Below are 14,732 nucleotides of genomic sequence, written 5' to 3'. Positions count from 1 at the left end.
GTGTGTATGTTAGAGGGAGAGAGAGAGAGTGTGTGTGTCTTAGAGGGACACAGAAAGAAAGAGAGAGTGAGTGTGTGTGTGAGTCAGTGTGTGTTTGTGTGTTAGTGGGACAGAGAAAGAGAGAGAGAGTTAGTGTGTGTGTGTGTGTGAGTCAGTGTGAGTGTGTGTGAGTGAGTGTGTGAGTGAGTGTGTGTGTGTGAGAGTGAGTGTGTGTGTGTGCGCGCGTGTGTGTATCGGTGGGGAGACAGCGAGAGAGCGTCGGTGACAAGGAGACAACGAGAGTTAGCGAGAGACCGATCGCCGTTAAGAAGTCGTTAAGAAGGAGAGAGCGTCGTGTTTGATTTTATAATTAAGAATGAAGAATTCATAATATATAAATATATGAGTTACAGAAATACACGAGTTACATGATAAATACATGAGCTACAGAAATACAAGATAAATAGATAAATACAAGCATTATTCACTCTCTATTTAAATACATGATTAAATAAAGTCTCTCTAATAACTAAATTATACACTATATATAATAAAAAACATTGTACACTATACATAAGACTAATAATAGAAATTCTCTCTAATAACTAAATTCTATAACTAAATTCTACACTTGTAACTAAATTATCTATTTAATATTTTAAAAGCATGAGGTAAAGTCCATTAATGGGTTTATAAAAAAATTATCTAAAGCTAACTACACTTTATAGAGCTCATGTCTCAAAGCTCATAAGGAGAACAATTTTAGAACTTAGTATAAAATAAAAAAAACTATATGGTACTCCTATTTTTAAAACTAGCTACACAAGGTTTCAAAACAAACTCGTAACATCATCATGTAGAGCTACTCACAAGGAAAATAACAAAACTAGTTTTGCATTTTTTTCTGATTTTTCTACAAATTCTTATAAATTTCCAAAGTTCACTAAGAAAAAAAATAAAAAAGGGATCGTATCTCTAAATAATTTCTACTAACTATATCTAATAATACAAACACTTTAATTCTCTCTAATTATCTAAGCATCTCTAATTCTCTCTAATTATCTACAATTACCTCTAATTCTCTAATAATTCTCTTATTCTCCACTAATTCTCTACTAATTATCTACTAAATCTCTCTAATTCTCCACTAATTCTCTACTAATTATCTACAATTCTCTCTAATTATCTACAATTACCTTTAATTATCTACAATTACCTCTAATTATCTACAATTGTCATAAAATAAAAAAAGGGGGCGGCGGAGCTCTGGCGGCCCAGCCGGCCGGCCGGCCTGCACTTACGGCGAGGGGGCGGCGTTGACACGGCGAGGGGGCGGCGGCGGCCCAAGGGGCGGCGGCGTCGAGGCGGCCGGCGTCGAGGAGGCGTGCAGGGGAGGCCGGCGTCGAGGAGGCGCGCAAAGGAGGAGCCAAGGGGAATGGCGGCGGCGCACCGGGATTCGGCGTCGAGGGATCGTCGAGGAGGCGCGCAGGGGCGGCCGGCGTCGAGGAGACGCGCAGGGGCGGCAGCGGCGAGGGGGCGCACCGAAGAAAAGGGCCGTGCGGGGCCGTCGAGGAGGTGCATCGGTGGAGGAATGGCGGCGGCGTCGAGTCGGCATGCCAAGGGACGACCGGGCGCGGCGCGGAGGGGGCGGCGGACGACGATCGGCGTCGGAGGGGGCGGCGGACGACGATCGGTGCAGTGCGTGGAAGGAAGAAGTGAGAAAGAAGAGAAGGGAGGAAGGAAGAAGTGAGAAAGAAGAGAAGGGAACAGGGCACGGCCATATATACATCAAAGGCCTAAGGTACCGGGTGATAATATCAACCGGTGCCTTTGAGGGCCGAAGGCACCGGTTTGAAACCACCCGGTACCTAAGGTGCACCAAAGGTACCGGGTGATAATTCCACCGGGTACCTTAGGGCTACAACGGGCGGGAGTTGAAAAGTGGCTAAGGCACTGGTTAGTAAATAAAAACCAGTGCCTAAAGCTGCTGAAATGTTTGTACTTTAAAGCTTTTGCCGCCAAACCTATCGAAAGCACCATGTAACGCAGTGGTAACCCTAAGTTTTCTAATCTCCGAGGCCCGGGTTCGACTCCCGCGCGCCCCTTTTTTTTCCAGAACTTTGGTACCGGTTGAAACCTTCAACCGGTACCAATCGGTTATTTACAAAATCGATTTTAATTACATAATAAATCTTAATAAATCAAATAATTGCATAATAAATCATTTGAATGCAAAATAATTCCAATTATTACATAATAAATCATTTAGGTGCATAATTAATTTTTTTTGTTGCATAATAAATCAAATAGTTGCATAATAAATTATTTAAATGCACAATAAATCAGATAATTGCATAATAAATCATTTAAATGCACAATAAATTAGATAATTGCATAATAAATCATTTGAATGCAAAATAATTCCAATTATTACATAATAAATCATTTAGGTGCATAATTAATCTTTTTGGTTGCATAATAAATAATAATAAATCATATAATTGCATAATAAATCATGTAAATGCATAATAATTCTAATTATTACATAATAAATTATTTAGGTGCACAATTAATCTATTTAATTGCATAATAAATCATTTAGGTGCATAATTAATCTTTAGTTGCATAATAAATCATAATAAATAAAATAATTACATAATAAATTATTTAAATGCATAATAAATCAGATAATTGCATAATAAATCGGATAATTGCATAACAAATCTGATAATATTCACGAAAAATATTACAAGACATAATCATTCAACTAAGCGAATATTAACGATGGTTCGCTTTACAATCGTCCCTTCATTATGATCATGACGTGCGTAGGGAGCCGCCTCTTCGGCTAAAAGAATACTTATGTCAACCTCCACTGCGAACGGAGTCATATCTTCAACCTTATTGTATTCTTCTTCATCTATGACATCGTCGACTCCCACAATTTTTCTTTTTCCTGCCAGAACAATATGTCGCTTTGGCTCATCTCCGGCACCTACAAAACTTGATTTATTCCTGGACTTGTCCTTTCTCGGTTTGCTAGACATGTCCTGCACATAGAAAATTTGAGTGACATCTTTAGCTAGGACGAATGGTTCGTCTCGATAGCCAAGCTCTTTGAGGTCTACCGTTGTCATTCCGTACTCATTGATATTGACACCTTTTCCTGTGAGTTTAACCCATTGGCAACGAAATAGAGGGATCTTCAACGGCCCATAGTCGAGTTCCGAGATCTCTTCAATGTAACCAAAATATGAGTTCGATTGGCCACTAGAGTCAGTGGCATCTATACGGACACTACTATTTTGATTGGTGCTCTTGTTATCTTGGGCTCTTGTATAAGATGTATAACCATTAATTTCATATCCTTGGTACATTAGGATTGAATTTGCCGGACCCTTGGCCAGCCAATCTAGCTGCTCATGAATTTGATCGTTGGCCATGACTTCCTTCTGCAACGAGGAGGCGAATGTATCGTTATGATGTTTTGTAATCCATGTCTCAGACTTCAAAGGGTACATGCTTCGCACAATTTGCATGTGCTCCTCCATGTATGGAGCCACCAAGGCTGATTGTTGCAGAACTGTGAGATGTGCTTTACTCAACGTGGCATGATCTGTGGCATTTACTGATTTTCTTCCAAGTGTACCCTTTCCAATCAGCCGCCCTCCTGACGTGATACTAGAATCCCAATTGGGCAGAGTTCTTCCACATAGTCAACACAAAACTCAATGACCTCCTCTGTGACGTAACCTTTCGCAATGCTTCCTTCTGAACGAGCCCGATTACGAACGTATTTTTTTAGGACTGCAAAGTATCGTTCAAAAGGGAACATATTATGAAGGAAAACAGGACCGAGAATACCGATCTCTTTGACCAGTTGAACTAGAAGATGCGTCATAATATTGAAGAATGATGGAGGAAATATCATATCAAGACTGACTAAACATTGGACAACATACTCTTGTAGCCTGCTTAAACTCGATGGATCGATTGCCTTCTGAGAAATTGTGTTGAGAAAGGCGCATAGCTTTATGATTGTTGCTCGAACATTAGCTGGTAGAATACCTCTAAGTGCAACTGGAATCAATTGCGTCATCAACACATGACAGTCATGGGACTTTACGTGTGCGAATTTCTTCTCTTTCAAGTTCAGTAGCCTCTTTATATTCGAAGAGTAGCCTAATGGGACCTTGATACTATTCAAACAGTCGAACATACTTTGCTTCTCTTCCTTACTAAGAGTGTAGCACGTAGGACCTAGGTAATGACGTCATTTATCCCTTTTTCTGGATGTAGGGCGGCCCGTTGTTTCATACGTTGAAGATCTTACCGCGCTTCCAATATATCCTTTGGCTTACTGTAGACACCAAGGAAGCCTAGAAGGTTCACACAAAGATTCTTTGTTAGGTGCATCACATCAATTGCGTGGCGGACGTCTAAAACTTCCCAATAAAGAAACTGCCAAAAAATACTCTTCTTCTTCCACATAGGTGCACGTCCGTCATCACTCTGCACTGATCTGCTGCCGAGTCCTTTTCCGAATACTACTTTTATATCTTTGACCATTTCAAACACCATTTTCCCACAACGGTGCCTAGGCTTGGTACGATGATCTGTCTTTCCCTCGTAGCGAGCATGCCTCCTCCTTAATGGGTGCTTGATCGGAAGAAATCGACGATAACCCATATACACGATCTTCCTACAGTGCTTGAGGTACGTGCTGTCGGTTTATTCTAAACAATGGGTGCATGCCCTATAACCCTTATTGGAATGTTCGGAGAGGTTGCTTAGTGCTGGCCAATCGTTGGTGGTTATGAAAAGCAATGCACGAAGGTTAAACTGTTCCTCTGTGTGCGCATCCCACATACGAACACCCTCCTCTTTCCACAATAATAGAAGATCCTCAATCAGTGGTTTCAGATGCACATCTATATCGTTACCGGGTTGCTTCGGGCCGGGGATAAGCACCGGCATCATAATGAATTTTCGCTTCATACACAACCAGGGAGGAAGATTGTATATACAGAGTGTCACAGGCCAGGTACTATGGCCACTGTTCTGCTCACCGAAAGGATTCATGTCATCCGTACTTAAGCCGAACCTTGTATTCCTCGCATCATTTGCAAATGTTGGGAATGTTCTGTCCACTTTTATCCATTGCGACCCATCAGCGGGGTGTCTCAATATATTGTCTTGCTTACGTTCTTCTTTGTGCCATCGTATCAATTTAGCATTCGTTTTGTTCATGAACAAACATTTCAGACGTGGTATTAGAGGGAAATACCACATCACCTTGGCAGGCACTCTCTTCTTAACACGCATCCCCTCAACGTCGCCTGGATCATCTCGAGGGATCTTATATCCGCATGCGTTGCATAAAGGGTATGAATCCAAATTTTCATACTCACCTCGATATAGGATGCAGTCATTACGACAAGCATGTATCTTCTGTGCCTCTAATCCTAAAGGACAAACAACTTTTTTTGCCTCGTATGTTGTCTCCGGCAAGGTGTTACCCTCAGGGAGTAAGTTTTTTATAAGTTTCAGCAACTCCTCGAATCCCTTATCAGACAAACCATTTGATGTCTTCCATTGTAACAATTCTAATGTGGTACCCAACTTCTTTTGGCCTTGTTTGCAATCTGGGTACAACAATATTCTGTAGTCCTCCAACATATGCTTCAGATCTCTCGATTCCTTTTCTGTTTCGCAAACTTCCTCAGCTTTGCGCAGCATCTGACCAAGATCATCTTCTACAACGTATCCTTCAGTATCTTCTTCAGGCTCACCCATTGCAGTGTCATTGAAAAAGACATCATAATTGGCTGCAAAGTCAAGAATCCTGTCCTCTTCTTCTACATTATTATCCAGCATAATTTCTCTTTCTCCATGCTTGGTCCAAATATAGTAGTTCGGCATGAAACCACTATTGAACAAGTGACTGTGGATGGTTTTTGATGATGAGTAATCTTTCTCATTCTTACAGAATTTGCATGGACAACGAACGAAACCGTCATACTTGTATTTCTCGGCCGCTTCTATGAATTCATGCACGCCACCAATGAACTCCTTTGAACGCCGGTCGGCCATGTACATCCATTGCCGACTCATCTGGGTCCATAATACATTTATATACATCATTGTAGTATACATATAGTTCATTCATACTATCAATTTATAACTAACATTGAATACGCTATTAATAAAACTTAACTATAAAATTATAACGATGCATATGGCCTTCTGACTGCATGACTGTGTAAAAACTTTGTTTTTCTATATGGAACTTTATATTTTTGTACAAGAAACGACGCATGTGGCATTCTGGCTGCATGACTGGGTAAAAAACTTTATTTCTATATATGGACCTTGGTTTGTTTGCCTAGAGCCTTGAGGATTTGGGATCATTGTCTGTGCAATGATTCTCTTTGGCACGGTAATTCTGGCTGTATTAATGGCATTGGCACGATAATGGTTTTTTCTTGTAGACGCGCACGCTGCAGCGCAGTAGCGATAGGCCTAGCTGAGCTGCGGGTCTTGAATTGGCGCAGCATGCATCTCGAATGTGGAATCTTGTAAAGTTTTGGAATTTTGAAGGGAACTAAATAAAGCCCCCTTGCATATGTAATTGATAATATTTCCATACAAAATTTGAATTCAAATATATAATTGATAATGCATATAACTATAATAAATAGATACTATTCACTTATCAAATAAATTGATAAAACTTATAAATACAATAGTTTGATAGTATTCACATATCAAATAAATTGATAACGCATATAACTACAATAAGATGCTACAACTAAAAATAATTATCACATGTATAAACTAAATTAAGTGATAATTGCTTCTAAAAACCAATTGCTAAGTTATAGAGAAAAATATCTAACGTTTTTTGAAAAAAAAAACAAAAATTCACCTCCCCTCCCCTCACTCAGCTGCCATGAACAGTGAGTTCATGGCAGCTTGGAGGGGGGAGGGGTTGGGGTATTTATAGGCGTGGGCCAAAGTCACCGGTTGGTGCTTAACAACCGGTGCCAAACAATAGACATATGCACCGGTTGAAGTTACCAACCGGTGCCTCAGTGATGGGCACGTGGCGGCACCGGGTAATGGCAAAACCCGGTGCCATTGTCCGCTCTTTAGGCACCGGTTGGTGCCACCAACAGGTATTGCACCAACCGGTGCCTATACTGGGGTTTTGGTACCGGGTGATGCTTTAACTCGGTACCAAACCCCTTACCTTTGATCGCCGCTGGTCAAAGGTATTAGCTGTTTTTGCAGCAGGTACTGATGCGTAGCATTAATACCGATTGCAACAGCAGCTGGTACCTTTGGTCAGGATCTTTGGCCCGTTTTCTAGTAGTAGCTACACTATCTCTATTGAGTGTGTATATAGAACACTGTGCACCGTGTTCTCTCTGCCGTGCACACGATCGAAGTCGAATCGAGGCTGACATGTGTGTGAGCCAGCGCGTACCGGACCAGCAAAGGCCGGAAGCTTTTTTGTGTGGCGAGCGGCAATGGTGTCCACTCGGACGCGCGCTCTCCGGCCGCCTTGCTGCGTCTGCCGTTTTGTCCTAACCGTAGCGTGCACAACCGCCAGATCGCGTTCCAAAAGCCGTCCCCTTGTCACGACGCGCGCCTGCAACCGAGAACGACCTATAAATACCGGCCGCCACCACTAGCAGATCAGTCAGGTCAGATCAGATCAGTTGGATTGGCTTGCACGCACGCACGGGACACAATCTGCCACTGGCAGGTTCTTGATGAGCGGATCACCTCGATCCATGGCTGCTCCTGCTCGCGCCGCCGGCATTGCTCTCCTGGTGCTGGTCCTGGTCGCCGGCGCCGGGCGCGCCGCCGTGACAGAGGCCCGCGTGATCCGGCGTGACGGCGCTGCCGGCGGCGGTGTGGTCGCCGGCGGGGACCGCGAACCGGCGGGAGTAGTCCGGCGGGCGCCCAGCTGGAACAGGGGAAGGGCGCACGGCGGGGAGAAGAGGAGCGTTCCCGGCGGCCCGGACCCGCAGCACCACTACTAGGTAAGGTAGCTGTCCGTTGGGGAAAAGGAAGAACTCACGCTCCCGACGTGGTGGCGAGCAAATCTTGCCGTCCTGTTGGCACCTGGCACGCCCAGGCCGTCTCTTCAGCTGCTGGTGCCCGGTGACCGGGACCGTGCCCGTGCGCACGTGTTGTCATACTGTACTAGGCACCTCCTACTTATCTATATGTTTTTTTTTATTTTTGAACAGTTTTGTGTCTTGGAGGAGCTGGTGTTTCAGTGTTTTTGTCAGTTATGGTCTGCTATCTCCTCCTCCTCCTCCTCCTCTTATTATTATTATTATTATTATTATTATTATTATTATTATTATTATTATTATTATTATTATTATTATTATTATTATTATTATTATTATTATTATTATTATTATTATTATTTATCAGCCACGTGTATAAGCCCCACCACAACGTTCAATAATTTGGAAACGTGCATTCAAGCACATAAATGCCGGAAACCATCAGCGTCCGATCGCAAAGGAAAATTCGCTCACCAACCATGCAACCCATTCTAGATGATCCAGATAAACTATCTTGCAGCGCCTCGTGGTCCAAATATAGAAAAAATCTAAATTACTCTCCTGAATTATAGCCAAAGTTTAGATAACCCCATTTTACATCCCCAAACTATGTCTTTTAATTCAAATTATTTCCTAATACAATTTTTCTTTTTCATTTCTCCATGCATTGGTAGAGTTTTAAGCTGAAATTTTACAGAATAATACAATTTGTCTTTTTCATTTCTCCATGCATTGGTTCGTTTTATTAGTGGAGTAATACACATCATAACACATCTTAGAAAAACACATCAATTCTTTTATCATTATTTTCATAGGTTAGGATATTTAATAATAAATTAATCATTAGAGTACAAAATTATATGAAAAATAATGATGAAAAAATTATAAAAAGGACGTACTCAATGCCGTAGACTCTCGCACTGTGCGGGGTCTGGGGGAGGTTATTAGCGGGAGGTTATTAGCGGGAGGTCTTTCCCACATATCGTGCAATGTGTAGAGGCCACCGCTCGAACCTGTGACCTCTCGGTTCACAGGCAGCAAGCACTACCACTTGCACCAGGCCGCCCTTTTTGATGAAAACAATTATAATAAAATTTTTTAATATGCATTGTAATGTCTAGTACTACCCTACAAAATTTGAGATTAAAATTCAATTTGTGTATGGAGAAAAAAAAAGACAAATTGTATGTAGGGATAAAATGGACCGAATTGCATAGTTTAGGGGTAAACTAAATCAAATTATAGTTTAGAAGATTATTCAGACTTTGACTATAACTCAGATGAATAATTTAGACTTTTTCCGCCAAATATTATTTTGCCAACCCGACCAGGATCGGAGCATGTGGCTGCCTCTCCTCTATCTTGTTGGCAATGGTTGCACCACCACACCCATCGTGCCTCTATCTTGTGGGCCAAACATCGTTGGATTCATTCCCGATTCGGAAATCGGCATTTCTGGCTCTGATCTTCTACACAGCATTCAAGCCATGAACTGGGTGGTGGCGTGACATTGTTAGAAGCGCCGCCATTCCCATCTGGTTTGCGAGTGTACGCTCCAAAAGTTCTGCTACTCGACCATGGCTCCGCCTCAGCTCGATTCCAACCTAGCCCTCTTCCTCCTCTTCGTGGCTTCATGTTTCGTCATCGTCGTCCGACGCCTTCATCGGCGGCCGGGCCGCAACAACGGTGGCCGAGTATTGCCGCCTTCGCCCCCGGGGCTGCCCATCATCGGCAACATGCACCAGCTCGGCCGGGGGCACCACCACCGGAAGATGCAGGCGCTCGCGCGGCGGCACGGCGATATCTTTCTCCTCTGGCTAGGCTCCGTGCCCGCTCTGGTAGTTTCCTCGGCCTCCATGGCCGAGGAGGTGCTCAAGAACCAGGACCACGTCTTCTGCGGCCGTCCGCAGCAGCACACGGCCCGCGGCCTCCTTTATGACTGCCGGGATGTCGGCTTCAGCCCCTACGGCGAGCGGTGGCGCCAGCTTCGCCGCATCGCCATCGTGCACCTCCTCAGCGTGAAGCGGGTCGACTCCCTGCGGGCGCTCCGGGAGGAGGAGGTCGCGCCGTTGGTGGCTCGGATCCGCGCCACGGGGGCCTCGGATGATGAGAGGGGCAGACTCCGAGCAGTGAACATGAGCGAGCTCATCGTAAGCTTAACCTACACTGTCATCTCGAAGGCGGCGTTTGGGAACAAGCTCGGCGGCATGGATCCCGGGAGTCTCCGTGCGATGATGAAGGAGGTCACCGATCTGTTCGAAACGGTCGCGGTGAGCGACATGTTCCCGCGACTCCGGTGGGTGGACTGGGCGACGGGGCTCGACGCGAAGATCAAGAGAGCGGCGGGCAAGCTTGACGACGTTCTCGAGAGAGCACTCCAGGAGCACGAGAAGAAGCCTGAAGATGAGGATGAGGCTGCTGACCTTCTTGACGACTTGCTTTTGGTGATCAAGGAGGGAGGTGAGGGGCTTAACCTGGATAGGATTGATGTCAAGGGGCTCATCTTGGTAAGTTCTCAGGATCAAGGCCTTACTTGCATGAACACGCTAGAGTTGTGTACTGAGATAGTAAGGCCAGACTCAGTGAAAGTGTCATCGACACAGTTACCAATACTGAAAATTTGAGAACTGTGCCAGTAGAGTGTTATGGTGATGATACTCCTCTCACATTTCATGATACTCTTCTTTCCTCTCTCATATTATTGGTACATATTAGCAAATTTAATGTCCATGATACTCCTATAACACTCCCATTAAAATTGGTCTAAGCTAAATGTCTTGTTGCAGGACCTTTTTGTAGGAGGAACCGATACAACTTCCAAGGCGATAGAGTGGGGAATGGCCTATCTAATCAAGAACCCAAGAGAAATGGCCAAAGTGCAAGAAGAGGTGAGGCAAGTTGCAGGGCCACAAGGAGTCCTAGAGGAGCATCTTGGGAGGATGAGCAGGCCGCAGGCAGCCCTGAAAGAAGCCATGCGGTTACATCCACCGGTGCCGCTGCTTATCCCCCGTGAAACAATCCAGGACACTGAACTCCACGGCTATGACATCCCTGCCAAGACTCGGGTCATCATCAACGCATGGGCTGAAAGTGATCGGGTGCTCTAGCCTAAGAGGGGGAGGGGGTGAATTAGGCACTAATAAAAACTTAGACCTATGGCTCCAACTAGTTTGCACAAAGCTTAAACTAAAACAAGCTATCTAGATGTGCAACTAGGTTGTTCTAGTGTAAAACCCCTATCCCAAAAGAGTTTAGCAACCTATAGCCTTTCCTATCAAGAAACTATTCTATGAAAGTAAAGGCATACAAATTACTAGAATGAAATGCGGAAGCTTAAAGAGCGGGATAGGAGATAGCAAACTCTTGACGCGGGTGTTTATCCCGTGGTTCGGTTAGCCACAAAGGCACACCTACATCCACGTTGTTGTAGCACTCACTAAGAGTATTGCTACTCGGCCACCAAGTCTCTTCCGTGAACACAATCACGGTCACCTTGGCCCCGGGTTCCACTAAGGAGCTTCTCCACAAAGGATGGGGGTCTCCACGTCCCCCGCACAAAGGTGTCGTCGCCGCTCCACACCAAGTCGGAGGGTCGATGACGTTGCCGGCGAGCTCCACGCTCCAAGGTGCCGGCGCACCAAGCTCTTGTTTTGGTTCACTAATGAACCACAGCACAAAGGCTCTAAGCCTTGCAAACTCACTCACTAAGAGCTAATCCTTTACACAACACTCTCAAAGTGTGCTAAGGGCTAAGGATATGATCTTGATGCTTTTGTATGGCTTGGAGATGTTCTTGGGTGTGTGTGGGATGTCCAGCAACTCCAGCAATCTTCAAATGGCCGGGGTGAGGCGTATATAGGCCACCAAGTCTTGTAGCCGTTGCTCCAACGGTTAGCTGAAAATCTGCGTACCACCGGAAGAACCGATGCCTCTTGGCAGGGTAGCGTCGGTTCATCCGGTCACTCATAACACGAAGTAGCCGTTGGACTCCTGATGGCTGACGCAGAGACCACCGGTTGAACCGATGCTTTGCACCGATGCCTCACCGGTTCAACCGGTGCTGAAGGAATCTTCTCCTGGACGCTGACGTCATTACACCGGTGGTATGCACCGATGCCCCATCGGTTGAACCGGTGCTGAAGACACTTCTCCTGGGCACTGACATCGCCTCTGGTACAAAGGACGGCCAATGCACCGATGCCCCATTTTGACCCGTCGGTTCAACCGGTGCCTGTAGGCTGACTTGGCTTCGATTTCCTCCTGCACCAAACATCGTAGCGTCGGTTCTTCCGACAAGCGTCGGATGCACCGGTGCCCCTGGCGTCGGTTCTTCCGGTGCTCCTGATCCGAAGAGCTTTCAGGGCGCTGCCCTGAGACCCGCGAGGGGCGGCTCCCCCTCGACCCCCGTCCGCTAACCGGGTAGCGGAACCCCCGTAGGGGCTGCCCTTCGGGCCTTGCTACGCCTATTTTCTCTTTCTCTTTGTCATCACTTGAACCTAAAAGTCTGAGAATGATCATCTTAACAATCATATTAGTCCAAGTGTTGTGTTGTCATTCGATCACCAAAATCACTCGAAATGGCATAAATGGTGCCATGTTCGTTACATGGGCGATTGGGAGGGACAAGGAATCTTGGGAGAGCGCTGAGGAGTTCCTGCCAGACAGGTTCATGCACAATGCTATCGACTACAATGGCAGAGACTTCCGGTTCATACCATTTAGCACTGGGAGGAGGGGATGCCCCGGCATTGCATTCGCGACACGCCTCGCCGAGCTTGCCCTAGCCAATTTGCTGTACCATTTCGACTGGGAGCTGCCGGAGGGCCAGGATGTCGAGTCATTTGAGGTCGTGGAGTCTAGTGGTCTGTCACCTGCTCTTAAGTTTGGCCTCATCCTTGTCGCGAAACCTCCGCAAGCATGAACCTTTCAGGCTGCAGGCAGCAGTAGGTACTTCTGTCAGAAACAAAAAAGGAGAGGCCACCTGTGTAATATAGCCATATATATACTGATGCACTCTTTCTATCTGTATGATATATTGGTCTAGAAGGTTGAATGAGGAATTTATCCACATCTATTATCTTATTATTTGGCCAACAAACAGAGCCTACACGTTCGCTCTCAAGGTCTAGAAATTCCCACGGTAATCGGAGAAAAATTGAAAAATAAAAATTACCCACCACTGCCATTATAATAAAATTAGTCCAAAATACCCCTGTGCCTAATTAAAAATCACCCACCAATGCCATTATAAAAAATTAAATATAAAATACCATGTAGCCTAAAATACTCCTGTGCCTAATTAAAAATCACCCATCAATATCATTATGAAAAGTTAAATATAAAATATCATTTAGCTTTGTATCAGTTACTAACATATACTATTAATAAAAACTAAAGCTAACAACAATCAATCAAAATAAAACAAAAATAAAAATAATTATATGCATAATATTATTAAATCCCAACAAATTAAGTTGCTATTATAGGTAGAGCATATTTGAATTGTTTTAACCAATAAATAATCTTTAAGTAAGAATATATCGATATGCAAATTTTTGAATTTTCAATACTACCCGCGCAAATGCACGGGTTATACGTCTAGTTAAATCAATTAGGACACCAACGAGTGTGTTCTGAACAAAGTACAGTCATCCAAGAAAATGTAAAGCATATGACTGATAATAAACTAATACCTGATTATGGTATACCAGAATGTCAAGCAATTAATAAACGCGAAAAAAACTGAATATGGTATACCTGATTAAGTAAACTGATGAGCAACCCCTTCTCAGATGATTTGAAGCACTAAGAATATCAAACAATTAAATGAACTCTCAGAAGTAAAGTGAGGTCGATCAAAATGGCCTCATATCCATGGTGAGGTATTCCACCACAACTACCATCACATAACTGTTGCCACTAACTATGGACTGTGTATTATTTATCGGCCATGAAAGAAGTCATAAACCTAAGCTTCAATAGTGATCACAAATCTCAAACACCAAGAAATTTTCAGTTGACATTTATGATTTTAAATTTTAATGTGCACACAGAGAAATCAAAGTGACTAAACAAAGCAATGCTACATAGCTTTGATATATTTTTCGCTAAAAGATTTCCGTGGTCATCGAAAAGGGAATCTTTGTAAAATGATTCACCAAAAAGGATTATCTAGTACCTAAATTTCCAATTCATGTGAGAATTTGCAATGAAGTGGACATGTAAAATCATCCTACACAATTATCGTTCCTCAATTATACTAGTACAAGGTGGCTTTTTTTTTGCTCAAAATCTCTCACCAGATGTGTATGGGTCAAAATTTTACTAGTAAAAAAACAGTACATAAAGTATTTTGAGATATTATGAGTACTTCCTCTAATCACAAACATATAAGTTGGTTAAAACAATGAATCAATCTCAAATACGATGTTTTGACTAGATATATCTTTAAGAATACAGTAATACACTATCTCAAATAGAAATTGTTATTCATAAGATGAAAAATAGTTTTTCATAACGAATTTAGTAATACCAATCTCGTATTATCAGTCTCTATAAAAAATTACATGGATTGTGAAAGATTTGTCCTCATGTTTCTACCACATAAAAAAATCAACTGTAAACATATTTTGAACTTTAACTTGAGATTGCCTCATCAGCCGGTGA

General features: G+C 43.6%; 1 protein-coding gene across 1 annotated transcript; it reads left to right on the top strand.

Moving 5' to 3' along the window:
* Window positions 1–9,598: 9,598 nt before the first annotated feature.
* LOC120667431 (cytochrome P450 71A1-like) lies at window positions 9,599–13,031 on the top strand. The gene is made up of 3 exons (XM_039947506.1): window positions 9,599–10,573; window positions 10,853–11,145; window positions 12,672–13,031. The coding sequence occupies exons 1-3, from the start codon at window positions 9,644–9,646 to the stop codon at window positions 12,985–12,987; spliced, it is 1,539 nt and encodes a 512-aa protein (XP_039803440.1). The 5' UTR covers window positions 9,599–9,643; the 3' UTR covers window positions 12,988–13,031.
* Window positions 13,032–14,732: the final 1,701 nt, after the last annotated feature.

Source organism: Panicum virgatum, chromosome 3N (assembly GCF_016808335.1).
Source record: "Panicum virgatum strain AP13 chromosome 3N, P.virgatum_v5, whole genome shotgun sequence".
NCBI lineage: Eukaryota > Viridiplantae > Streptophyta > Magnoliopsida > Poales > Poaceae > Panicum > Panicum virgatum.
This window is presented reverse-complemented; position numbering and strand designations above follow the sequence as displayed.

Bases quoted from the DNA above. Each gene is read 5' to 3' on its own strand.
- LOC120667431 (XM_039947506.1), top strand. From the start codon at position 9,644: ATGGCTCCGCCTCAGCTCGATTCCAACCTAGCCCTCTTCCTCCTCTTC. The intron at 10,574-10,852 runs GTAAGTTCTCAG...GTCTTGTTGCAG, and splicing joins ATGTCAAGGGGCTCATCTTG to GACCTTTTTGTAGGAGGAAC. The intron at 11,146-12,671 runs ATGGGCTGAAAG...CATGTTCGTTAC, and splicing joins ACTCGGGTCATCATCAACGC to ATGGGCGATTGGGAGGGACA.